The sequence below is a fragment of the Halichoeres trimaculatus genome, unplaced genomic scaffold (genome assembly GCF_033239565.1).
Source record: "Halichoeres trimaculatus isolate MK-OKI-2021-1 unplaced genomic scaffold, fHalTri1.1 fHalTri1_scaffold_24, whole genome shotgun sequence".
Lineage (NCBI taxonomy): Eukaryota > Metazoa > Chordata > Actinopteri > Labriformes > Labridae > Halichoeres > Halichoeres trimaculatus.
The window spans coordinates 6,435,006-6,459,813 of record NW_027437202.1 but is presented as its reverse complement, the minus strand read 5'-3'; the positions used below and the strand labels follow the sequence as shown (position 1 = coordinate 6,459,813).

The window sequence follows — 24,808 nt, the reverse complement described above, 5'->3', positions numbered from 1 at the left end:
TGTGGGTTGAGTCACAGGATTGAGGTTGACTTACATCACTCAGCACAATGTGAGCAAAAAACTGTGACACATCAAACTCTTTATTTTGAAAAAAAAAATCTAATTTTACTTTGAAAGCTGTGTGTACAACTAAAGTATTTAATTTCTGATACATCTCTTTTAAACTGTCCAATGGCTCCCTCGTGTGGACAAAAACAGGTACCGCCTCATAATTTATTTATTTAGGTCAAATTAGATCAGACAGGATGTTAATTTCTGATAAATTGTTGTTTTGATTTTTTAATTTAGAGATTCCTTATTTGCTGATTAAAATAAAAAAGAGAAGGATTAAATCTGATTTAGGACCTCTTTAAAAGAAAAAAAATCCCTCTTTTAACTCGTGGCCCTCTGTGTAAAAGTGTAGATGCTCTTTCCACTGACGTGTTTTCTCACATTTATTCTAACAGATGCGCCGCCACAGCCTCCCTCACGACTGGCTCTCGCTCCAACCGAGCCTCCGCCTCCTGCAGCGAGCATCCGGTCAGCAAACAAACCAAAGCACGAGGCACCACCTTCACAAAGACGAGACAACACACAGAACAATGCCTCTGATCACAGAGCAATAAATAAAATTAAATCCTCAGTGCTTCAGTTTGCTTCGCCACCTCCTTACTTTGTTTCTGTTTCTGGCTGTTTGTGTGTGTTTGCTGATGTCAGAGGAAGTGATGTCCGCTGTTAGTTTGTCTGTTTGGTAGAGTGACTTCAGAAGAGCTTCTTCACACTGGGATTCAGGGCGACCAGTCAGTTTCTGAAGGGGACAAAAACACAACACCCCCTCTTTAAAGTAGAATACCCATATTTATAATAATAATAATAATAATAATAATAATAATAATAATAATAATAATAACACAACTTTTTCTATACTTTTCAAAAACAAGCACTTAACACAATTTTAAAAAAAAAACATCCCCTCTTTAAATTAGAATCCCCATCTTTAAAGCAGTAGACCGCTCTTTGATGATGATAATGATAATATTAATAACAAAGTTTTCTCTATAGCACTTTTAAAAAACAATGTTACAAAGGGCTTAACACAATTTAAAAAACATAACACCCCCTCTTTAAAGTAGAATCCCCATCTTTCAAGCAGTATACCCCTCTTTCATAATAATAATAATAATAATAATAATAATCATAATAATAATAATGATAATAATAAACTTTTTTCAATAGCACTTTTCAAAACAATGTTACAAAGTGCTTTAAACAATAAAACAAATCACAACACCCCCCTCTTTAAAGCAGAGTACCCATCTTCAAAGCAGTATACCCCCTTTAATAATGATAACCATAATCATAATAGTAAACTTGATTTATGCAGCATTTTTCAAAAAACAATGTCACAAAATGCATTACATAATAATAATAAAAAAATCAGATTACCCCCTCTTTAAAGCAGAAACCCCCCCTCTTTAACCTCAAACTTCAACCACAGAGTAAATGGAGCTTGGTAAAGGCAGCAGTCTTGAATACCTGGAGTAACCTGGTGGCTCTGCGATACAGTTTGCTGTTGGTGACCTGCACATCAATCATGTAGTTCTGGTAAATCTTCCCCTTTAAGACGTGTCCTCCGGTGCTCACGGCGTTCAGCAGGAGCTTCGTGGACAGCTCCCACTGCTGAGAGAGAGAAGCAGGACTGATTTTTTTGTAAAGACGAACACAAACAGAGACAAAACTGTTTTTCCTCGTGCTCCTCTGTGTCTCTGATTCAATGTTTGTGTGGACTGTACCATGTGGAGCGAGCTCCCTGGAGAAGCTGAAGACGGCCAAGTGAATTTCAGCGAGGAGGAACACAACTCATTGATGTCATCCTGCAAAAAACAAAAACACAATGAGTAAACATGAAACAGGCTGTGAGACAGAAACAAAGCTGAGTTACTTGTTGTGCAGCAGCTGCAGCGTCTCCCTCAGTCTGATGATAAACAGCGTGAACGTTTGAGCTCTTCTCCTTCACTCTGCGCGCCAGCTTCGCCACATCGCTGACATCGTCTGCAGGGAGGAGCAGTCGAGTCAGATTTGAGTCTGACAGGACTGAGACAAAGTGCTGCCTCACCAGAGTGTGTGTAGATAAGCAGAATCATGTCCCGGTCATCGAGAGAGGGCAGGACTCGGCGCACAAAGTCCTCATGGGAGATGCAGAAGTCACAGCCCTAGAAAAAAGAAGCACAGGAAGTAGTAACCCTGACAGTTTGATGAAAGCGCTAAAGCAGATTAATTTCAGGTAAAGTGGGATGTAATTCACGCTAATCCTGTTCTGGGTCATACAAGTGTGATTCAACAGAGGCAGACGTGTCATTTCACGGGGCAGCACAGGAGCAGGATTTCATTTTAATTGGATTAACTGGGTTTCAGGCGTTTTTCACACTTTGTGAAGCTTTGTCAGGATTTTTCAGACTCAGTTGGGAGCCGTAGAGATCAGCATGTTCAGACCGAGCAGGAAGTAGGAGAGCAGCTTCCTTCACACACCAGTGAAGACAGGGTGCCCTCGTTGTTGTCCAGCTCCTCGTATCCTCCTCTGATGAAGCCTCGGACGTCTTCAAAGTCTAAAAACACAGATGGGAAACATTAAATGATGGATTTGGTGTGATTGAGGTTGTGTCGCTCCTCTTACCTGCTCCAAACGTGGGGATACACTCGCTGGCGTCAATGAGGCCCAGAATCGCCACAGAGCCCCAGCCTAAGTAGCACACACGCCTGCCATGTCGCAAACTGAAACACACATCCAACAAAATGTGAATCAAGACAATCAGATCATCCTGCATTTCTACTTTTGGTGTCTGGAGTGGGGTTTGTTTCAGGAGAGGCTCATGCTGCGTCTGTGTGGGCTGCCAGGATTGTAGATTAGAGTGTTTCCACTGCTGGGGGCTTTAGCAGCTGCTAATCCGGCGTGACAAATGCTATTATTGTGGGTTTCAGGGGGGAGTTACAGTTTCCAGCTTGCAACAACAAAACAAAACAAAAAACTACTATTTCTCAAAAACTAATAGACAAAACTACAATTTGATTAAAGACCAGCAGCTGAGGAGCAAAGATTCTTCAAAGTTATGCTTCTACCTCCGTCCAGCTGCCTCCACCAGAGCCGTTATCCCGTCAATCTGTGAGTAAGTGACGTCCAGAGTTTGCTTGTAGGTGTCCATGTGCTCTCTGATGCCCCTGTTTGAAAAGAGAGAAATCAATTCTCTGGGAAGTCCTCTAGAGGTCAGCAGCACACAATGGGAACGCTGCAGAGGAAGCAAAAGGAAGCTCTCTCAAAGAAAGTGGAATGCTGCACATGTGCTGACATCTCTAAGTGCAGCGATCAGCCGTAATGTGAAAAGCATGTCCAGCAAACTTAAAGGTGTCTGCAGGAAGTATCAGCTGCAGGCCTGAGGCTGTCGACACAAAGATGCACTCAGGAAACTCAGCATGTGGATCCTATAAGGGGACCTCAGGTCATGTTGGATGAAATAAAGTCTGGGGTACAGTGGCCCAGAGAGCTCGCAGCGCTGCAACTTAAGAAAACACATGCACTGCAAAACAATGGAAGTGTTTCCAGAGGACATGTAAAAGTGATGCACATCTCCAGACACTCATTGTTGCAGAATGATGCACAGGCCTAGGGCCCCCACATGTGCAGGGGCCCTAGGCTCCCAGAGCTTGATTTGTATCCTGTGTGATCCCCACCTGATTTTTTTTCTCAGCTTTTCAAAACAACAAGAAAAAAATTTTCATTATTTATTCAATTTATTTTTTTACCTATTTCTTTTTTATCAATTATTTTTAATAAAAAAAAATCATTTAAATTTTTTATATTGATTGTTCATTGTCAATTTGTTGTTATGTAAGCATAATAGGCATGTATTTTCTTTTGTTTAAAGTTTAAAAAATAAGTTATTCAATGTTTTCATGTTGACTGTGTTTACTGCCTTTTTATTGCAAACAAAAATATCTTATATATATTAAAAATATATAATTTGCACAATGTGGCAAGGGCTTCTTGTTGTTTTGGGCTTGTTTCCTTGGAGCTGGTCACTGGGATAGCATGAACTGTAAGAGGAGGGCCCACAAAAAGAATAGCCTAGGGGCCCGTGACTGCCTTAATCCTATTACACATATTTTAATACAATGTTCAATAAATCAAAAACACAAACTTTTCAACTCATTTTCCGTGTCTTGACATGTGCATCACTTTTAAGTGTGCAGCACTGTGAGCCCTCAGGGCCACCGTACTGCAGTCCCACTTACTGTAACGTGACGGGCGTGTTTGCAAACGCAGCGGCATGAGACGCAGAAAGAAGCACCTCCAGGAGAATCTTCGTGGCGCTGCCTCCTTTCATCCTGGAGGAGCCGCTGATGGCTTCTGGCTAAACACAGACGTTTGGAGAAAGTCAGCAAAGAAGAAAAACTGCTCTTTAGGTTTGATGAGGTTTATTTTTACCCCAACAGCCGGGTTGATGAGGAATGCCTTGTGAGTTTTGGAGAGCTCCTCCATCCTCCGGACCACACTGCGGAAGGTCAAGGTGCAGCCTTCCATGGAGTCATCCCTAAAACAACATTATTAAACTCAAACTCATGTTTTAATCCAGATTACACTCGTTTGAACAGTGGCTCACCTCGCCTGATGTGAGGGGTTGAAGCCCACCAACACTGGGGTGAACACCTCAGGGTGCTGCATGCAGAAGTCCAGCTGACCGGCCACAAACGGAGCCTGCACAAGCAGATACTTAATGTTTGTTTCCAGGGTGGTTAAAGCGCTGAACATGAGGCAGACTTACAGATAATCCACAGGAGATGCCGATGAATAAAACTCGCTTTTTCCCCTCAGAGACCTGCAGGAAAACAAAAACATAAAGTGGTTAAAGGCTCACAGAGGACTTGTCATATTCTGATGTGGGGCACACCTTCTTCAGACTGAGCATGCCCAGTTTGGGGTCATCTTCAGGAGCTTCTTGGGAGGACAGGAGAGCTCTGTTGAACACATAAAAACAGAGGAATATACTCAGTTTCTATTAAAGTATAAAGAGGATTAAATTCAGAAAGGACACACCGACCTGTCTCCTCCTGCTATGATGTACCGATACACCGGGCTCTGCTTCAGCTCCTTCAGGGCTTTGTTGAAACCTGACTGAGGACACACACAAGAAGAAACTTCTCCATAAAGAGGAGTCAGATTGGATGAAGTTATCCCAGCATGCCCCAGCTCTCGTGGACATCTTTTACCGTGATGAGGAAAGCCAGTCGACCAGAAGTCCCACAACCGCTCAGAACAACAAGGCCGTCCTGAGGATCCTGGTGAAGGAAAAAACAGGCTGCAGCTTCAACCAAACGTGAAACATGAACTCACTGAAACACGGGGAGGTTACCTTGAGGATTTGTTCCACCTTTTCAGCAACGTTCAGTAAAGTTTCCACCACTCTGTCGCTGCGGAGCCTCTGAAAACATGAAGAATGATCAGTTTAATCATTTCATTTAATCATGAGTGTGTTTTGAACAGCTGTACCTCGTATGTAGCTCCTGTATCTTCAAACATCTGGGCGTCGCAGGCTTGTAACATCCTCACGATGTGATAAGCTGAAGCCTGGTCAATGTCCCGGGTCAGTGGATTGGATTTCTCTGACACAGGGAGCAGCTGTTCATAATCTGGGGACTTGAGAGCAGTAAATGTGATTTAAACTGTAAATAAAGTCAGATTAGATCAGACTTTTGAACACTCACCTCCCAGGCATGCACAGCAGCATGACTTCCTGCCATCCTGCACACGTCTGTCCTTTTCTGCAAAACACAAGTTAAAGTTTGAGTCACAGGATTTCTCCTTTTGTGCAGTTTCCTCTTCCTCTATCTGTAAAGGCAAAGTTCACTCAAAAAGACCTTTGAGACCAGAACAAAACACACCACTCTACTGTACGCACAGGCCGCAGCCAAGCCTCATCAGTGTAACCGTAATTACACCCAGCAGATTGTGGCGTCTGAGACGCTTTTGCCACTTTCATCCAAACTGTTTGCTACAGATTGCCTCACTCCTCCGAACTCCCACCGCCGTCTCCCATAACTGCTGTCTAATTGCTGTCAGTGACACAGCAACAAGGACATTTTGCACATAAATTTGCATAAACAAAGAGGACACACAAATATTTTCTCTTGTGTGTAAAAGTTGAGGCTGAGTGATTCATTTGTAGGACTCATTTCTGGCTCACGCTGGTTGATGATGAGCTCAGATGTCTGAAGAAGAGTTTGGTGAGTCACTTTTTGGGCTGCGTGACTGGTCGAAATCAGGAGCCTGTATAGTTTGTTGACTCAATACTTTAAAAGCAAAGATGAGTCCAGTTTGGTAAAGTTTGAGAGGACTCTAAATGAGCTACTGAAAGATTCATCTCTTCTTATTTTTTACACTTACAAGTTGATTCCTGATTCTTCTCCACTGTAGCTTTATTTTTCTGTTTCTTGAGGGCTTTATTCAGGAGTTAGAGGAAGCTAGTGTCCCTGCCAAGTCCCCTTCCCTACTGGGCTCACTTCATCTTCATCTGCGTCATCTTCACTCAGAGTGAAACGAAGTTCAAGCTAACCTTTCCTTCCCCCTAAACAGTCATCCTGAAGAAGAACTTTCTCCACACATGCCGCAGCCGCTCACACCGAGGCGTGCTTATCTCATCTGGTCCTCCAACTCTTTGTGTGGCTTCCTGGTTCCTGTCAGCTCAGCGTGAGGTAATTGTTTTGATCTATTCAGGTTTAGATCCAGAAGCCGCTGCTCACTTTTGTCTCCAACAGGACGAGGAAACTGTCGGCACACAAGGAGCATTTGATCTGGAGTCCTCGGGCGTTTTTTGCTAATTCATTTGGATAAATACTGCATGGAGGGAGGAAGTGCAGCTGGAGCCAATGATTCATTCATGGGCTTTGGTTTCAGTATTTGCACAGTTTGTCCTTTTTTAATCTAATGTTTAAGAATTAAAAGAGCCCCACATTTTCTTAGAATCACGTTTCTGTTTGCTACAGCGCAGCCTCGACTTTTACAGAAGATTTCTGTGATTCATAAAAAACTGATGCTCCTGCTGCTGCTGCTGACACGTGCCGCTCTGCAGGTACTCAGGTCACATTTCTCTGCATCTCTGAAAGATTTAAACCCAGGTGTCGAGGGGATTAAAAACAGAGAGAGGCTGTGTCTGAGTAACTCTAATGTTTCTGTCACCAACTCTCATTGTTTCTCACACACACACTGAAACCAGCGCAGCTACACAAGCATCCACTCCCTCTCCCTGTCCTTCAGCTGCTGTTGTCATGACAACAGAGAGGCTAATCTCCAGTGGACAGAAAGAGGGAGAGGGAAAGTGCAAGTGCTTGCACAGAAACGTGCTCCTGAGAATGAGGAGCAAAGTGTGTGTGTGTGTGATGAAGAGATGCAATGCACGCTTGCATATTTCTGAGTGTGAATGTGTGTGTGTGCTTTGTCGACATAAATCAAAGGTGCACATGTGTCGTGTGTGTGAGCTGCTTGTGAGAGAAGTGCAAAAAGGTTGCTGTAAAAGTATTCACAGTGTCATTACTGCATTTTTCCTCCCACAATCCTTTGCTGCTCACACTTAAAACAGCTAAAAAAAACACATCACAAAATAATTTGACACAGTCACTTCTCCATTTTTCTCCTCCTCATGACCTTCACCTTATCTCCTACCCTTCCTTCTAACATCATCTCCTCCTTGCTGCAGATTCCTTTCCTCTCTCCTTCTCCCTTTCCTTCCCTGCTTCTTAAATCACCCTTTCCTCACAATCTTTTTATCCTCCAGCCAAAATCACTTCCAATTTCTCTCTTTTTCTCACATTCCTTTCATCCCTCCTCTAATTCCTTCACCATCCCTCTTTTTCTATAGGCCTTCAAGCTTTCCAGCTCCCCTAGCGCCAACCCCTCCTCTCCCTCTCTCCGCACACACACACACAAACTCACTGTCCATCCCATTTTCTCACATTCCTAAATCCTAAATGCTTGCCTAGCGTGGAGCACACGCGCGTACTTTGTTATGGCTGATTAGGCTGGCAGATCCACAGGGCAGGCAGCCCACGGGATGGAGGGATGGACAGCGTTGCAGAAAAGAAGGAGTGGCAGAGAGGATGGTTCAGTTAGAGAGTTATGAATGATGAATATAGGGGTGTATCATTGAGAAAGAGCTGCTTTAATTAATAAAAAAATAAAACAGCTTCCGCACGAGGCTGGTGCTTTGGTGCGTATTTACGCGCACGCGTGCAGATGTGAATTTGGGGTTGAAGTTGTCATCCGGTAGAGGGCGGAGTGATAGAAAAAGTGAGGAGAGGGAAGCTGGAGCTGCAGAGGGCTGGAGCTGCGGAAAGGAGCTGAGCGGACATGGCCAGGAGCGGATGCCGGGTACCTGCAGCCTGAGCGCGGGGGGGATGAGCGGCAGGTGTTGGGGGTCTTCCGGTTGACTGAGGAGGAGTGTTTGTGCACAGGTGCTTGTTGTTAGGGGACAGACTTTCTGATCAGAGCACGCGCATAATCAGGCAAACATCCACTCATTCACACGTCTTGAGAACAGCAGGAGATGCATTACGTCATAGCCTCCCATCGCCCTAGATGACCGTGCGCAGGACGGGATGATGCAGGGCTGCTGGACTACAACCGATTCCTCCGCCGCTGCTCCTCGTAAGCGCCCGGTGGCGGTGTCTAGAGCGCACGAGAAAGAAGGGGAGCCGCCGTCGCGCGGCCGCCGGCTCTGATGGCTCCGTGCGCCCCGGGCGGGAAAGAGACACAGCAGTCGCCGCGGTGCGAGAGGGAAGGGGGCAGCAGGTATCTGGGAAGTGACGTGGTATCCGCGCCCCGCCAGCCAGCAAAACGGTGCGGTTGTCGTGCGTTTCGCAGGAGGGCAGGAGCGGGAAGGGGAACATGGCCGCGCAGTCGGACGGCGGAAAAGCCGGGGTCGGGTACAGCGGCAGCGGGTTCGCCCAGCTGTACGATGTTGACGCTGAGGAGCCGCTGGACTCTGCCGCGATCCACATCTGCCAGTGCTGCCGCTCCTCAGCCTGCTACTGGGGCTGCCGCTCTGCCTGCCTCGGCTCTCTGCTCGGAGGGGGCCAGCCCACTGGAGGGGTCGGCATCCGGGAGACCCACTGCCCACCCCGGGAGCAGCTGTGGTTGGACTGCCTCTGGATCATCCTCGCCCTCCTTGTCTTCTTCTGGGACGTTGGCACAGACCTGTGCCTGGCCATGGACTACTACCAGAGGCAGGACTACCTTTGGTTTGGCCTCACTCTCTTCTTCGTGCTGGTGCCGTCAGTGCTGGTCCAGATTCTGAGTTTCCGCTGGTTCGTTCAGGACTACACCGGAGGGGGGCTCGGGGAGGTGGAGGGGCTCACTAAGAGGGGCACTGTGGCTCTGGGGTGCCTGTATCCCGGCAGAGACCGCCTGCAGCTGGCTACTATCTGGCTGTGGCAAGCCACCATTCACATCCTCCAGCTGGGACAAGTGTGGAGGTAAAGTGGGTGGGGACACAAACAACACACACCTGCCCCTCCTCCCTTTCAGTGTCCTTTCACACACACTTAATGTCGCTAATGGGTGGAGTGGGATGTCTTCTTGATGCAGCTCTGAGAAAGGAAAGCTTGCTTCACACTGACAGGCAGGAGAGGAGGACAGGAAAAGGCTCTCTGTGACCTCCTCGGCTCCTCTCTGAGAGGAGCAGGCAGAGATATTTGGAGAGACAGTGATCCTTCCTCTGCTCTCCTTACTCTGATGCAGTGTGACTGTTTTCCTCTTTACTCTTTGAGGGTTAACTCATAAAAAGTTCAACAAAATCTGCCTGAACCTGCAGCATTGAAACAGGAGCTGATATTGGGGACACTTGGGGTAACAGGGGCGCTGTCCATGGTGCTGAAACACTTTCAGGACCATGGAGAGCGACCTGTCACTGAAAACACAAAACTCAGGGCTGCATTTGTGTGTCTTCTTGTGTGTCTTCTTGTGTGTGTTTTTGTCCAAGCGTGGTCATGCGTGACCGCGTGTGTGACCAGTGGAAAAACGGTGTCATGGCTCTTCCCATGAGTGTCAGCATGCATGGAGAGTACAAAGAGGGGGAAGCATCTGCGCTTCTGGCAGCACCTCTCAGATGCTCGTATAGACACAGTTGGAGGTTTGTAGGTGCAAATTGTAGTGTGAAAAGCTCCAGTGAGGGAAAAAAATCAGAAACACACACCTCTGACTGTTCAGATTCAAGTTTTCTTTCTCCTTTTTCTCACTTTTGAATCCAAACTTAGTGTGTTTATGTTTGCAGTAGTAGCAGTAATAGTGTGAAAAGACCTCTCCTTGTAAGTTTCAGCAGATATTACATCAAAATACTGTTAAGATGACAAAAACAGTCACAGTGTAGTATCATCTTGCGCCAGCACTCGCCCCCTCCTCTCGAAGAAGATGCCTTAATGTGCTCCACTTGCCTCAGGGCGGGCAGCTGAGTGAGTAGAGTGTGTGTCCATACCCTCATTCACCCCACCCAATAATCACCCCCCTCCTTCAGCATAAAGAATGGACTCTCCCACCTGGAGGAAGTGGAAGACGAAGGAGTACGAGGAGGGAGTAATGCAGGAAATGGTTCGCCCTGATTGAGACAGATTGCCTCAGAGATGGAGAGGCTGTAGTGAGGAGGGGTGAGGTCGAGGAGGGAGGGAGGAAAGGTTGCACATTCGCAACGGGAGCGAAAAAAAAAAAACAAGGGGGGAGGGGAGGAGAAAGAGCAAGGAGTGAGAGTGGTGGGGGTTGGGTGGAGGCGTGGAAGATGCACTGTATTCGGCACATATCCCTCTGTGTAAAGGCATTAATTGGCTTCCAGGGCCTCCTGTCGAGCTTCATTCCTGAACATGAATGAAAACACAGGAAGTCCTGTTTACAGATGTTCTGAAGAGATGACGTCTGCTGACTTATCCTTCACTGTTACTGAGTCAAGGACAAATGTTTTCACCATTTCTGTATCCTACTTTAAGCTTTCTGAGCCAATGATTCAGCTTTTATCCATGCAGTAGCAATTCACTGAACATTTAAGGTGCAGATTCAGGAGTCAGAAGCTCAAACAAGGGTCAACAGCTGAGACAATTTGGCAAATTTTTCATCAATCACTAACTTTTCCTGCAGCTTTCCAGGAAGAAGAGCCTTTCTATGTCACCACAACACGCTATCTGTTTCATGCCAACATTGGAGCCTCCCAGGCGTCTCCCTGTGCCGTTAATTAGCCTGGAGTGCATCCGTGATTGGCACCCTAAGAGCCTTTGCATGCCCAGCCTCTGTATCAAGCCAGACCTGAGGTGTGTACATGAACAGCGTGCGTGCACCGGATCCCCGTGCATTATTTATGTTTCATGAATTACGCGTGTATGTTCAGACCCAGATGGCTGTAATATCCATATGTGCATGCAGAGCTATACATAATGGAGGAGCGCTTGCTCACATGCACCCAGTGACACCCATGCAGAGTACAGTTTGCACACACAGGGAGGCGGGATCGATAGGATACATTTGCCCACATGTGCATGTACACAAACCTACATCACACAAATACACACACACACACTCGTGAGTGCCTGAGGCATTTTAATTGAGATCTCTGCCCACAACCCGCCCACATGTCCTGGAGTTTCCAGATGTAGAAAACCTCTCACTTTATCAAATCTTATCAGCGCTGTTAGCTCATGAAGTGACTCTGAGGTTATCAACAGGGATGGTAACGCAATTATTTAACGTTGAAAAGAAGAAGCCACATATACACAGACACACACACACACACAGGGCCCAGTTGAGAAGTATTTCATCAGAGGAGTCTGTCACGTCTGGAGTGTGTGGGTGAGTGTAAAAAGCGGTGTAATGCTTGTGATGGATGTAACAAACCAAACAAAGGAGAAGGCTGAGGCGGATTCAGCAGGCCCAGTCCTAATCTCCACACTCACTGACTCACTTTGAAGTGCATCCCTGCAGAGTGTACCAGAGCTGTCCCACTGTCACACTATCGAGTGTGTGAGGGCTCTTCTTCCACACGGCTGACTTTTTAACGTCACATTAGGCGCTGTCGACTTTTGTGCAGAGTTTACCCTGAGACTCTGGAAAGTTGGAGATGTGAAGGATGTGATTTTCTGCTACTCTTGACTCAACAAGCTACTGTACTCCACTAACTCTGCCCAACTCTGATCTGATTTGATGAACTGACTCTTTCTGATCCTCTTCAGGTACATCAGGACGCTGTACCTCGGCGTCATGTCGCGCCGACAGAAGGAGCATCAGCGGCGCTGGTACTGGGCCATGATGTTCGAGTACGCAGACGTCAACATGCTGCGGCTGCTGGAGACCTTCCTGGAGTCGGCACCGCAGCTGGTCCTGCAGCTCTGCATCATGATCCAGGAGAACCGAGCCGAGACGCTGCAGTGTACGTGGAGCTCACACAGAAATCAGTAAAGAGCAGAAGGAGCTGGGCTTCTTTTTGTTAGGGTAGTCCCTAAAGTAAGCACAATCAGGTGTTCAGGGGGACGTGCTAGCCAAAAACCATCAGCCTCCTGTTCCTTATTCATCCAGGAAATGTATCATCTTGGCGGCCGCCCACTGGTATTATTCATCCCTATCACTCAGGAGTTTTAAGACACCTTTTACTTGAATGCAAATATGTGACTACAGTAGAGGGGGGTGGATGCACACGGCACCTGGAGGATAGAAAATAACTTTAACTCTCAGACTTTCACGCACTGCTTCTTATTTAAGAGTATGCTAATGTTACTACGCACAGCACCTCCATGAGTCATCAAAATGTGTCACCGTCCTCTTTCATCACGCAGCGTCAAACCTTGATGACAGTGATGTTTCCTCCCTCCTCAGGTATCTCCTCCCTTGGCTCCCTCCTGTCCCTCGCCTGGGTTTTGGCCTCCTACCACAAACTCCTCCGAGACTCTCGCGACGACCAGCGCAGTATGAGCTACCGCGGCGCGCTGCTGCACCTCTTCTGGCGCCTGTTCACCATCTCGTCGCGCGTCCTCTCGCTGGCCCTGTTCGCCTCCCTCTTCCACATCTACTTCGGCATCTTCGTGGTGGTGCACTGGTGCGCGATGGCTTTCTGGGTGGTGCATGGAGGCACCGATTTCTGCATGTCCAAGTGGGAGGAGGTGCTGTTCAATATGGTGGTCGGCATCGTCTACATCTTCTGCTGGTTTAACGTGAAGGAGGGGCGGACGCGCTTCAGGATGGTGACGTATTACACCGTGGTGCTAGCGGAGAACACCATCCTCACCGGGCTGTGGTGAGTCAACACAAATTTACGCCAAAATAATGAAAAATAAAGTGTGAACAGTCTCCTAGCTGGAGGGGCGGGGCTTAATTAACAAGAGCTGGCCAATCAGAGGGAAGGGGGTTTGAGGAGTGAGGCCTTAAAGAGACAGAAGCTAAAACTGTTTTGGCTGCAATACCCCTCTTTAACCCCATACCGTTAAATCCACGGTAAATAAATCTGCTCCTTCCTTCACACAGCTGAGGCAGTCAGATTAAAGTTAAATATTTTAAGTGTGGGCTTGAAAATCTCAAGGGGGACAGCTTCCCTGAGGTATCTGGGATTTAGTTCCAAAAAAAGCTGCTGTGGTGTGAAAAAATCTGTTTTCCTGAGGATGTTGGTTTAGGTGTGGAAGAGCTCTATTAATAAAAATGCCAGCGATGCAGGGAAACCTCTGAAGCTGTGCAGAACTATTTCCTCAGACATGTTAAAACTGGCTTCCACTTTATTTTCCTTCTTGTGGACAAACAAGTATTACTTGTGTATCCAAAGCCTGATATTTCCTCTTGCACTGTGCCGCAGAGCTAAAGCGTTGTTCGACAAATATTACAAAACACACCAGTGAGCAACATTATTGCACCGGGTGATATTTCATTACCTTGAACACACGCACTGCAGTTTGTTTGACTTAATCCCACATAAACCCTCCGGCTGCCCCAAGTGCTTACAAAAGCTGCGAATGTGGAGAGATACGCTGCTGAAAATAGCAAAAAATGAATTCAGAGAAATATTCAACGTTTTGTCGCTGCCGCTTTGCAGGTACGCCTACAGGGACCCGGTGCTGACAGACTCCTATGCCATCCCAGCGCTGTGCAGCGTCTACCTGACGTTCGCCTGTGGCGTCCTGGTCATGCTCCTGTACTACGGCTTCTTGCACCCGGCCACCGCCCACCTCCAGCCAAGCCCCGCCTCTTCCTGCTGCGCCCAGCTGCTCTGGGGTCTTCCCCTTCCACCATCTGCCCCCGCCACAGCGCCGCCGACCCCGGCTCATATGGCCAAATCACAGACGGAAGAGGATGTGGCTGAGACGTGCCTCCCCGTCTTCCAGGTGAGATCAGCGCCTCCCACCTCCAAACCAGAGGGCCCCTTGATAAAGATCGACATGCCCAGGAAGCGTTACCCAGCATGGGACGCCCACTACGTAGACAGGCGCCTGCGGAGGACTATAAACATCCTGCAGTACATAACGCCCGCCGCTGTGGGCATCCGTTACAGAGACGGGCCCCTGCTGTATGAACTGTTGCAGTACGAGTCCTCACTCTGACACACAAACCCGTCACAAACACTGAAGCACATATGCACCACAAGGAGACGTGTGTGTACACACGGATGGAGAAGATTTAGAAACACATTCTCACATGCACAACTTGGCACTTGATGTAAGCACACAGACACAAAGCAATCTGTCACAACCACACACACACTAACACACACACAAACACACACACATACACAGACACAGTCCTCGCGGGTACCTTCGACCCGTGAGTCCCATGGCCATGACTCAACAAGCTGCTTCAGCGCGAGTCCATCTCTGTCTCTCTTCATCCGTCTGTCTGTCTCCCTCTTTCCAATCCCTCTGATCTCTCTTCATCTGTTCTCATTAGTATCATTTAACACGTGCGCGCTCCGCTGCGCTCCAGGAAAATTGAAACACTTAAAAAATGAGACGCCGAAGTCTATGAACACCGCATGCCGTTTACATCGTGTCGCTCACACACTCACGGGGCTCAGTCGGATTAAAAGATGTGAAACTGAGAAAGAAGCGGCGTCAAATTGATCAAAAGGAGCTCGTGAACTTGTTAGTGTAGTCAGGAGGTGGTGTAGATATTTTTTATGTACAGGGGGAATGTTTTTTTATGTAACGTTACAGTGTCAACTCGCAAGGACGCTAAGTTGTTGAGATTGGGTATCAGACAGAAAGCAGTTCTCAAAATGTCAAAGTATTTCTCCACAAATGCTAACGCTTACGCATCAATGTTAAAAGGATGAAGCCTGGGGTAAGACGGAGAGGTTTTTATGTTACAGTTAGCTCGTGCCAAGACAAAAGGTCACTAAACCGTCTAGTTATTCCGTCAAGTGAAGGTCGCGTTGATTATCTGGCTTCAGGATAAAAAAACAGAAATGATTAATCATCTCCAGTTTTGTCAGAATAAAGACATAATTTCTGATCCATGTCTAGCAGCACCCACCAGCGTGTGATGTCTTAATTATGTTGTTCCCACGCTAACAGGGTGCTGCCACTGAAGCTGCTATAAAACAGTTTTGGACTTCAATCGTCAAAACCCTCTCCATGACTTGTCCTCCCCCCCTGATAAGCGTCCAACATCAACTCCTCCAAAAGCCACCCACGGCTGAGCTGTGATGTATGGCTCATTATTTATTTCTTTTTGGTTTGTTTATCCCTGTGATCCAAGCTGTTACGCTGGCAGGCGACAATAAGCGAGCAGAGTTATCAGTCACTGCTCCTGGATTCACACGCCGTCAGGGGGCTGCCTCGACACCGCATGGTGGCCGGTCGAGAGGTGGTTCGAGTGTTTTCTCGGGCCAATTTGTCAGGAGGAGAGCAGGTGAGGAGTTTGAGATGGAAAATACGGACATAAACTCATGCATGCTTCTTAATAGAGCAGTTAAAAGAGATACGTCAACATTTTTAGGGAGGGTTAACGGTGTGGGTTTTAAAAAATGATCCCTTGCGTGTAAAACAAACGGTTTAAAAGCCATCCTTTGTTCTTTCAGTTGGATATTTAATGACGCTAATCCAGCTACAAGTCGCCGGCCTTTGCCACAGGGCCAGACGCTGACGCATGTGACATTTAGAGTCTAACGCAACATGACGTGAGCTTATATTTAATTTCCGTGGTGCTAGCCAATCAAATCAAAAAACAAAGTTGGGTAATTTGCTGCCGAGAGGCGAGTCGATCCAGTCGGTGTGAATGTGCGACCGCGGCAGCAACATTGGGCGTTCATATGGTGCAACATGCTCAAGCTAACGAGTCAATTGGCTGCTAACCCCACTTCATATGGTGCAAATATGAAACACACATGTACTTATGGTGCAATAAGGGCAGATTGTCTCTTTGAATTCTATGGTGCAACTTGAGTACTGCCTTCAGTTATCGGCCAAGGCTGTGCCAAAGGCTCCGTCCAAACGGACAATTGCTCTTCCTGTCCTGCTGAAGCTATGCAAGTCTCCAACGCGAGGAGATGTGCTTAGTGTACATGCTCACAACACACAAACACACACATGCATGCACACAGGGTCCTACACCACAGCAGGGAATACAATTAGAACACACACATACACACATGATGGAAAGTAGTGTTACAACATGGGGTGTATCCCTACCTCACTGCTTTAACACACAATCTCACACACTATTCTCCAATAATCCCCTACCCCTTTATAATTTGGGAACAATATTCATATGGTGCTATTGAGTCAAGCTGGATGGTTTTTGTATAGTCGTGTTAACAGTGGTATGAAGAATCTAGCCAAATATTATGAAGTGTTTCACATTCAGATTGATTGAATATTGTAATTCGATCAGTCCGGGTTTCCTCATGTAGAGTGTACGAAAAAAAAGAGGCACACCTTCTGTCTGAAACTTGGTGACGCATTACAAGCTACATGCCTTATCAGCTAGAAGAAGAGAGGCTGAAGGTGTACGCTCAGCAGAAAAGTCAGGAAACTTGTGTTTGGTAGATTATTTCTTTGATGTAACAATTCTTGACAAATTTAACAAAACTATGTATTGGTGTTGTTTGGTGGCTCCAATAATTGAAGTGTAGAGAATTAGCAGATGAATATTCTTAACAATATGGATCCATTAACAGACTCCCAAAATCTGTGGCCGAAATTCAAAAGCGGCTTATGCTATGCCACTGATCTTACAGTGACACTCACACCTACTTATCAATTAGCGACACCTTCCAATCCATCAGTGACACCTGGGAATCCATCAATGACACCCACCAATTGCTTGATGACACCTTCCAGTTGCACAGTGGCACCTGCCAATCACTCACTGACACCTGCCAACCGATCAGTGACACGACAGATATCACTCTGTCATTAACAGTTGACAGATGTCAATGTGCATTGGTAGGCATCAGTAGCCACGTTTACATGGACCCAAATATTCCGCTTGCATTCGGTTTATTTGCTCAAACGGAAAGAATTTAACCTTTGCATACACCTCATTCTGAAAGAAAAGAGCCAATCTGAATGGACATTTAATCGGTTTTACAGGGGGGGAATATTCCTTTCCCCAAACAGATTGAGGTATCATGTATCCACTCCAACGGAAAGTTGTCAGGGTACGTTCTTTCAGCACATGCTCAGATATGACGTAAGACGCAACTAGAGACGTTCCTCAACTTTAAAAATGGCGGCGAGCCTTCAGCACTGGACTGCTGCGGGAAGTTTGTTTTTGATCTAAACTTTGAAAGAAATGAACATAATTTCAAGACTGGACATTATTCTGCGCATGCCCCATTGACTATTCTGTTTGATTATAGCGGCGCATGTAGACCAGAGATTGGAATATTCCTTTCCATGTATACTATTGTTTTCGGAAAAGTCATTCAGAAAGACGAAAAACTCCTCATGTAACCGTGGCTACTGACATTTGGCAGGTTTCAGTGAGCGATTGGCAGGTGTCACCGAGTGGTACATAGGTGTCACTGAAAATTGTCAGGTGTCATTGGGCGGGTGGCAGGTGGCACTGTTGGATTGGTGCTGGAGTGGCAGGTGTCACTAAGCAATTGGCAGGTGGCAGGTAGCATACCATAAGCCACTTTTGGATCTCTGTGTCACTTGCAGGTTTTCCGACTGAATAAGAATTTTACAACACAGAGATGATCCACCAAACACAGACCGCCTGACTTCTAGTAGTCTGCTTTAAAAAAAGAAAAAACAACCCAAGGACAGTGGTGTTACTGTTTGGTACACTCTGAACTGAACTGTGTTAGCACGTTGTTCGAAAAAAAGAAACAAAACAAACATGTGACATTTAGAAAACACACTTAGAAACCTGTTTGTTCCACAAATCGTGCTCGTGACTTTCTTGCATGAATGTTCTAGATTCGAGGGCGTTGTGCTCCGAGGAAAAATACGTACAAAGGTTAAAAGAGTCTCAGCCTGTGTGTGCTTCTGGGTGGTTGAAGGCAGGTTTTTATGTTAGCTGTCCAGCTCGCTTTTTCTCATGTACTGCTCTTTGACCTTTAACCATTAGTCCCTCTGCGCCCAGAGCTCCAGCCAATCAGAGATCAGGTTCTAGCACAGCCAAAATCAGGTCGTTCACAACCAAAAATTACAGAAGTATTCATTTGTAGCTTCCAGACTCAGATTCAAACATCGTTCTCAAAGTGCAGGTATCATTTTAACACTTCGTATCATCACAGTCGAGTCTGTGAGCTACAAATGAAAGCAACCAGAGCCTTAGCCCGGCCCGCTCAGTCAGACAGTGTTATTGTATGGCAACAAATCAAAGCTATGCAAGGTTAACAGAGAAAGTTCTGGGCTTGGATAACTTTTACAAACACACCATATCACTGTTCTCATAAAATGCTTTTTTTGCCTTTTTCTTTTGTTGCACAACCAGGAGGTGTTGTGCTATTTGTTTACATTTTTTATCTTGAAGCATTTTTGTTAGCGTGTTCTTTTGTTGACATTGGTCGGGAGAGTCAGTAGACTGTACATTTGGAAAAAAACAGGATTTGAGTGACTTCCCGACAGAGGAATGTGAAAATATTTTTTTCTCACACACATAAACGTCCCACTATCAGGGTCTGCCAAGCATATGAGGCCTGCTGTTTGAGTGTGTGTGTGAGTGTGTGAGAGTGAGTGTGTGTGTCAGTAATGCTTCATATGCTTTTTTTAGCCAAAGTTTTACATCCTTTACGTCCAGAGCTGTGAAACTGTCACCACTCAGCTTAACTGTTTCTGATCTCAGACCAGTTTCTGCCAGATCTGAGTCCAGAAACGTCACATTCTGATTCTTTTGTCACAAAAACTCAATCATGGAGGACGCGTAGTGAGCAGAGAGAGGTTTGACTCAGGTGTGGGTACTAAAAGCACAGTGCAGGGTCATAATAAACCTTAATGTGGATGTATTTTTATTTCTGTTGGGGTCATGCTTTTCTAATGTGTTCTTCAGCTTGGATAAAGTAGCTCTAGAGACTTCAATGTGCAAAGTAAGTTTTGGTTTTTCGTGGTTGGCATTTTGATTGTAAATACCTTTTTCTGGTAATTCTCATTTAGATCTATGTTCGATGACTTTGCTTAGACGGCTCTTTTAAATGTGCTGATAGTAAATGTTCTTTATAAATATCCAGAATGTACGACGAGAGGAGAAAAATAAGGCTTAACTGGAAACTGTGTTTTTGTAGGAGTCTGTGCCATCGTGTCGTCTTGAGTGTAAGCACACTGATACTAGATCTGTAGGCAGGGTGAAGTCATGGAGATGCTCAACCAGACAGGAAATCAATCTGTTATCACTCCTTTATCTGAGGCTGAATGTGAAACAGGACCCAACTGGAGGTTTGAAGAAAGGAATTTATGTTTTTAAGTTTTTGTACTCAAAGCTGCGCCTGTCTGGCGAACGCTCCCTGGCTTCACCGTAGAATCGATGGCGGCTCTTCTCCAAGGTGTTCAAACCACTCCTGCATCGGCTCATAAAAACACCCCTCAGGAATCTTCCAGTCTTTGGGGGATTCCTAAACACACATCGAATGTCTCTGACCATCCACAAACCAATCAGGAGAGAAACGAGAAAGCACATTGGTGTAACTCTTGTTTGTCTGTGTACTCCGTGTCTATGATAGTTCGATATTCTGGCAAAGAGTTGAATGATATTTTAAATGGCTCCAGGTGGCCAACATTAGAAAATGTGTTATTTTTGTTACAATACCTCCTGAAAATAAAGTCTATTTATCTGTGAAGAGACAAAGATTTACAATAAAACAGACATAGAAATTATGACAGATTTTAAATGATGTAGAGCAGTTATAAATGAAAACATGTACAGTTCATTTGGTTTTCAACACGATTAAGAAATGTATATGCGTCTGTATTGAGTTTGATTTTATATATTTAACATTTTATTACATTGTATTGTTGTGACTGCGATGGAGAAAAAAAAATATAAAGGAATATAAATTATTTTTTTTCCAAATGTGTGTCGCAGTTTCTTTCCACTTTTATTTTGGATACACAGGAGTCAAGTTTCAATCAACAGGATAAAAATTCTTTATTGAATTTGAGACAAAAACACTCACTAGACTTGTAGAAGTAATGCTTTATTCTTCATTTTTAAGATGCACAGCGGTACTTATGCATCCTGTGATCTTCACAGTGTAAATATCTGTAGTCAAACCCAGCTCAAACAGCATGGGACACCAAAAGCATACAGCTTATAAAGTTAAAAAAAATATTCAACATGTGCTACATTAAAAGAAAACACAATACAACTTGTGCCTAAGTTTCAGTACCTCAACAGCAGCATCACAGGGTACATGGGACGGATCATAAATAAACTACAATGCCCATGTTAGCTCAACAGAGCTACAGACAGGACTCATCTCTCTGATTAATTGATTTTTGGTTTGATTACTACAAAGTCCAGCTAAATTATGAGAAATAAAATGGAAGAAATTCATTGGATAAGAGTAAAATAGAAAACTGGCACCCCCTGCTGGCTCAAAAGTGACATTACATATACAAAAAAACATTAAAATAACCTCATCCTATTTTCATATTCTGTACAAATATTATTAAATACAATAACTCATAAATAATCCCACAATAAGCAATTTCAGCATCATTATTTATAAACCAAAATACTTCCTCGAGACTTATATAATTTAAAAATGCAGCTGCCCTCATCAGTAACGTCCATTTAATTTTATATCTATATCTTTAGACTCTCGTAACCCTTTAATTCACCAGACCTTTTTTTCTCTCGCCTTGGCGTAAACCGTGCGGCACTTCTTGGCTTTCCAAACCTCTATGTTCTCGATTCCCCAAGAGAGCTCGGAAAGCTGACATAGTCAAAGCGTGCCGTGCTCCAACTCCAAACCGCCCCCCTGGATCAGAGCTTCCGTCTCCATACATGTGGGTAAGATCGAGCCATCTGGTCTGCCTCTGCGGCACGTCAACCTGAACACAACTGAAGAAAGGAAAGTGTTGCTGCAAAGACTACGCCGAGCGTAAACATAGTCCTTTCAGACAGACAGATCACATTCACAGACTTACCAGCTACTGTTATGAGGAGCAGCAGGAGTCCAGTTATCAGGAGTATCGACAGACCGACATTCCAGTTGGATTCTGCAGCCAGCAGGTGCCGAGCCTGGGTCAGGGTGCCATTATTGGGCAGCGGGAGGATTGACAGGAGGTGGCACATGAGCGGGTAAACGTCGACGCTGTTCAAACTGCTGATCTGATAACCCTGACGGAAGCTGGGCCCAGTCGCTGCCAGGAAGGGGTGCATGCTGGGGAGGGCGTTGTCGTAGCCATGGTTACCCACTAAAAGAGGTACATAATTAAATTGTGGTTTAGAAATGTGAGTAAAAAGAAATTACTGACATAAGCAACCAACATACGTACAATATCCTGACTTGTTTCCATTCTTCACGATGGTCCAGCCTTCATCAGCAACAGCAATAATCGGCTGGATGCGTACGTTGTTCCTGTAGTGCAGCCTCTCAGGGATGTCTTCTTTTAAAAACGCTTTTAAATGAGGATGACACTTGTTTAGCTGTTCAACGATAGACCCTGGATCTGAAACACACATGCATAGAAAGAGGAATTTGTGTCAGAAACACCTTATAAGAAAACAGACAATCCAATTTGAAGCTGGTGCACATGTCGTTACCTTCAAGTGGGATAATGGCGGTCACAGGCGCGAGGTACACGGCTTTGTAGCTGTCAGGGCTGAGGCATTCGTCCAGCCTGATGAGACGCTCATCCGAGCACTGAGTCATCCCGTGGTCGCTGACGATCAGGATGTTGACGTGACCCCAGAGGCCTGTCTGCTTCAGCTCTGAAACCAGGAGGCCGATGTTGTCGTCAACCTGAAGTCACACGAGGAGACAGATGCAAAGTGAGGACAGGATGGTATAAAGTGCGTAACTTTCAAAAAACATCCATATTCACCTCCTTTAAAACTGGAGCCATAGCAGTGGTGTTGTCAGGGCCGTACAAGTGACCAGACTTGTCTGGTTCCTCCCAGTAGAGAGCTGCGAATTTTACTCCCCCCTCCTGTGGGGATAAAGATACAGAACATAAGTCTATTTGTTTCAGCATTGACTGTTAAACCGCAGTCAGATATGCTCTCCACCTTTCCATCTCCCAGAATCCATTTGGTCACATTCCCCACTCGTTGCTTGAATGTCACTTTATGGTCGTAGGGTAAGAAATGTGTCGGTGTACGGTCTCTTATGGCTACATCCGAGCCGGGCCACATCATCGCAGCTGTTTTGTAGCCGGAGTCTAGCGCCGTTACCCAGATGGGCTCTGCCTCGTTCCACCACCACGGATCATTTTTCCCACCGGCGCTGAAATGCTGCTGGCTGGCCGGGTCGAGCATGACATTAGCTACGATACCATGGGACTCAGGGTAAAGTCCTGTCACCTGGAGAGGAAATCAGTGACATCAGGTTGAGTTATTCATGTTAAGAGTGAAACTAAATTGGTAAAAGTAAGCTCAAGCTGCATGGTTACCAGGGTGTAGTGGTTCGGGAACGTCTTGGTGACGAAGACATTAATGAGCTCCTCCACCAGGACCCCCTCTTTGTACAGGAGCTTCAGGTTGGGCATGGGAAACCTCTTCAGGTATTCTGCCCTGAATCCATCAAATGAGACCAGCAGCACTGGAGGAGGATCTTGCTGAGCTGTGACAACACACAGGAAGCTCAGCACTATTTCCAGTAACATCCTGAGAAGGGATGAATAAAAACTGAAATCAAACTGTAATGCTACCATGGTGCATTTATATAGACAACAATTAAACCAGGCAGAAAGTAGATAAGCACAATGCGGAAGAGTTCCATTACATAAGACACAAAGCGCACACTGGCAGGACTACATTTCATCACAGGCTGTTACGCAAATGAGTCTGATCTGTCACCGCACTACAAAACAACTTACGACACTCTACAGAAACTTTTAACACAGGGTGAAGTTGGAGACGCGCAGAAGAAGCAGTGCGTAAAACGACAGGTGCCTGTCTGTGAACTCGGCGTAATAAAGTTTAATACTTACACCTGTTGCTGAGATGACAAACAGAATCCTCCGCACTTTACACTCGCCTTAATTCCCCTCTCTTTGGCTTCATCCTTCTTTTACTTCCTCTAAATGAAATGTTGTCCAGCTTGAAATGTAAATACTCGCTTCTTTCCGGTGCGTCTTTTCAGAATAAAGCACGTTGGGAAACGCACAGCACTGTCCTCTCCGGCAGCTTCAATTCTTCCTCTTCTAAAGTTCCGTTTCAGTAAAAATCAGAAAGAGCTTGCAGGTTCAGCTGCAGCACAATATAAAAACGCATTTATGCTCAACTTGTGAGAAGCTGAAACATCCGTCTCTTATTTTGGTATGCACCCTTTCTCTGAACACACGCACCTTGACGCAACAAGCCAAACCTGCTCCTGTAGTTACAGCAGCGACTTCAAGTGTGATAAGTTTTCTTGGCGTGAGGTGTGGTTCAATATAAGACCGAGTATTTGACAAAGCCTAAGGACGTGGATGTTGAGATCATCCCACGTTCAGCCCCTGTTTAGTCTAATAGAGGAAAAGTATGTCATTGTAAAGAAGTCTGGATTAAAAGTGCATGACCGTTAACAACACATCACTACTCAGACATTACAATGCAGTGTTGTGCTGCAAATTGCCAGGCAGGCAAAATGTTTATCTCCTCATGCAAGAAGAAGAAGAATTCTATGATAACACAATTACACAATCGTAGTAACCTAATTTATTGAATATAAAATGCAAAAAGGTCTAAAACTTAAATGAATCGCTGCATGATCACTGAAATAAGTAATTGTTTAAATTATGTGTATATAAGCATTTTCTGTCGAGCAGAAACCAAAATAAATCAAGTAACGCGTCACTAAACTTCATTTGAACAGTGCATGCAATGCGCATGCGCGGACCTTGTGTTTTGGCGACCAGCCTTCTAGCTAACTTTTAGCTAGTTTTACGCTACTCCTTTACGCTGCACTTTGAGGATTAGCTTGCCTTCAACTGTATCGTTTAATGTTTTTAGGGTTTTAATAACAATTTGCAATTCATTCATTTAAGAAACACACAAGGCCTACCAGGTAAACACAGCTCTAATTACCTCACCGCCTACCCCAGGTGGTTTAGCAGGTTGTGCCCACAACAAGGCTTTCACCGACAAGTTTAACCTCTCCATAGTGGTCTCATCTGGGACAGAAGAGATCAGTTTGGTGTAGAATGGCTTCACTTTACAAGATTTAGTGGTAGCCAT

General features: G+C 45.4%; 3 protein-coding genes across 6 annotated transcripts; 1 reads left to right on the top strand and 2 right to left on the bottom strand.

The window, feature by feature from the left end:
• Positions 1-180: 180 nt before the first annotated feature.
• gckr (glucokinase (hexokinase 4) regulator) lies at positions 181-24,808 on the bottom strand. The gene is made up of 20 exons (XM_074664523.1): positions 24,659-24,808; positions 5,737-5,793; positions 5,522-5,668; positions 5,385-5,453; positions 5,242-5,310; positions 5,073-5,146; positions 4,923-4,989; positions 4,797-4,850; positions 4,635-4,729; positions 4,460-4,565; positions 4,267-4,385; positions 3,097-3,195; positions 2,654-2,751; positions 2,509-2,585; positions 2,096-2,192; positions 1,922-2,031; positions 1,773-1,853; positions 1,516-1,659; positions 653-787; positions 181-551 (listed from the first exon to the last, which is right to left on the bottom strand). Exons 1-20 carry the CDS (start codon positions 24,806-24,808, stop codon positions 435-437), a joined length of 1,965 nt encoding a protein of 654 aa, XP_074520624.1. The 3' UTR covers positions 181-434.
• LOC141786019 (XK-related protein 6-like) lies at positions 8,029-20,463 on the top strand. Of its 2 annotated transcripts, XR_012597602.1 has the most exons (5): positions 8,029-9,498; positions 12,232-12,428; positions 12,872-13,289; positions 14,076-18,016; positions 18,070-20,463. XR_012597602.1 is itself a non-coding variant. In XM_074664711.1 (4 exons), the coding sequence occupies exons 1-4, from the start codon at positions 8,912-8,914 to the stop codon at positions 14,578-14,580; spliced, it is 1,707 nt and encodes a 568-aa protein (XP_074520812.1). In that variant the 5' UTR covers positions 8,029-8,911; the 3' UTR covers positions 14,581-20,463. The 2 variants fall into 2 exon arrangements, 1 of the variants encoding a protein (XP_074520812.1); XM_074664711.1 differs by having other exon boundaries at positions 14,076-20,463.
• enpp4 (ectonucleotide pyrophosphatase/phosphodiesterase 4) lies at positions 20,625-24,159 on the bottom strand. Of its 3 annotated transcripts, none has more exons than XM_074664517.1 (8): positions 23,581-24,159; positions 23,041-23,254; positions 22,658-22,951; positions 22,474-22,578; positions 22,193-22,391; positions 21,925-22,098; positions 21,574-21,843; positions 20,625-21,487 (listed from the first exon to the last, which is right to left on the bottom strand). In XM_074664517.1, the coding sequence occupies exons 2-8, from the start codon at positions 23,251-23,253 to the stop codon at positions 21,369-21,371; spliced, it is 1,374 nt and encodes a 457-aa protein (XP_074520618.1). In that variant the 5' UTR covers position 23,254; positions 23,581-24,159; the 3' UTR covers positions 20,625-21,368. The 3 variants fall into 3 exon arrangements, with proteins under 3 accessions (XP_074520618.1, XP_074520620.1, XP_074520619.1); XM_074664519.1 differs by having other exon boundaries at positions 23,041-23,210; positions 23,581-24,106; XM_074664518.1 differs by lacking the exon at positions 23,581-24,159 and adding an exon at positions 23,467-23,484.

Coding starts and splice junctions, on each gene's coding strand:
- enpp4 (XM_074664517.1), bottom strand. CDS start 23,253: ATGTTACTGGAAATAGTGCTGAGCTTCCTGTGTGTTGTCACAGCTCAG. Junction 22,392..22,473: donor TGGCTCCAGTTTTAAAGGAG/GTGAATATGGAT, acceptor GTGTGACTTCAG/GTTGACGACAACATCGGCCT. Junction 22,099..22,192: donor CGCCATTATCCCACTTGAAG/GTAACGACATGT, acceptor TGTGTGTTTCAG/ATCCAGGGTCTATCGTTGAA.
- LOC141786019 (XM_074664711.1), top strand. CDS start 8,912: ATGGCCGCGCAGTCGGACGGCGGAAAAGCCGGGGTCGGGTACAGCGGC. Junction 9,499..12,231: donor CAGCTGGGACAAGTGTGGAG/GTAAAGTGGGTG, acceptor GATCCTCTTCAG/GTACATCAGGACGCTGTACC. Junction 12,429..12,871: donor CCGAGCCGAGACGCTGCAGT/GTACGTGGAGCT, acceptor CTCCCTCCTCAG/GTATCTCCTCCCTTGGCTCC.
- gckr (XM_074664523.1), bottom strand. CDS start 24,808: ATGGCTACCACTAAATCTTGTAAAGTGAAGCCATTCTACACCAAACTG. Junction 5,669..5,736: donor CTGCTGTGCATGCCTGGGAG/GTGAGTGTTCAA, acceptor ACTGCTCTCAAG/TCCCCAGATTATGAACAGCT. Junction 5,147..5,241: donor GACTGGCTTTCCTCATCACG/GTAAAAGATGTC, acceptor GTGTGTCCTCAG/TCAGGTTTCAACAAAGCCCT.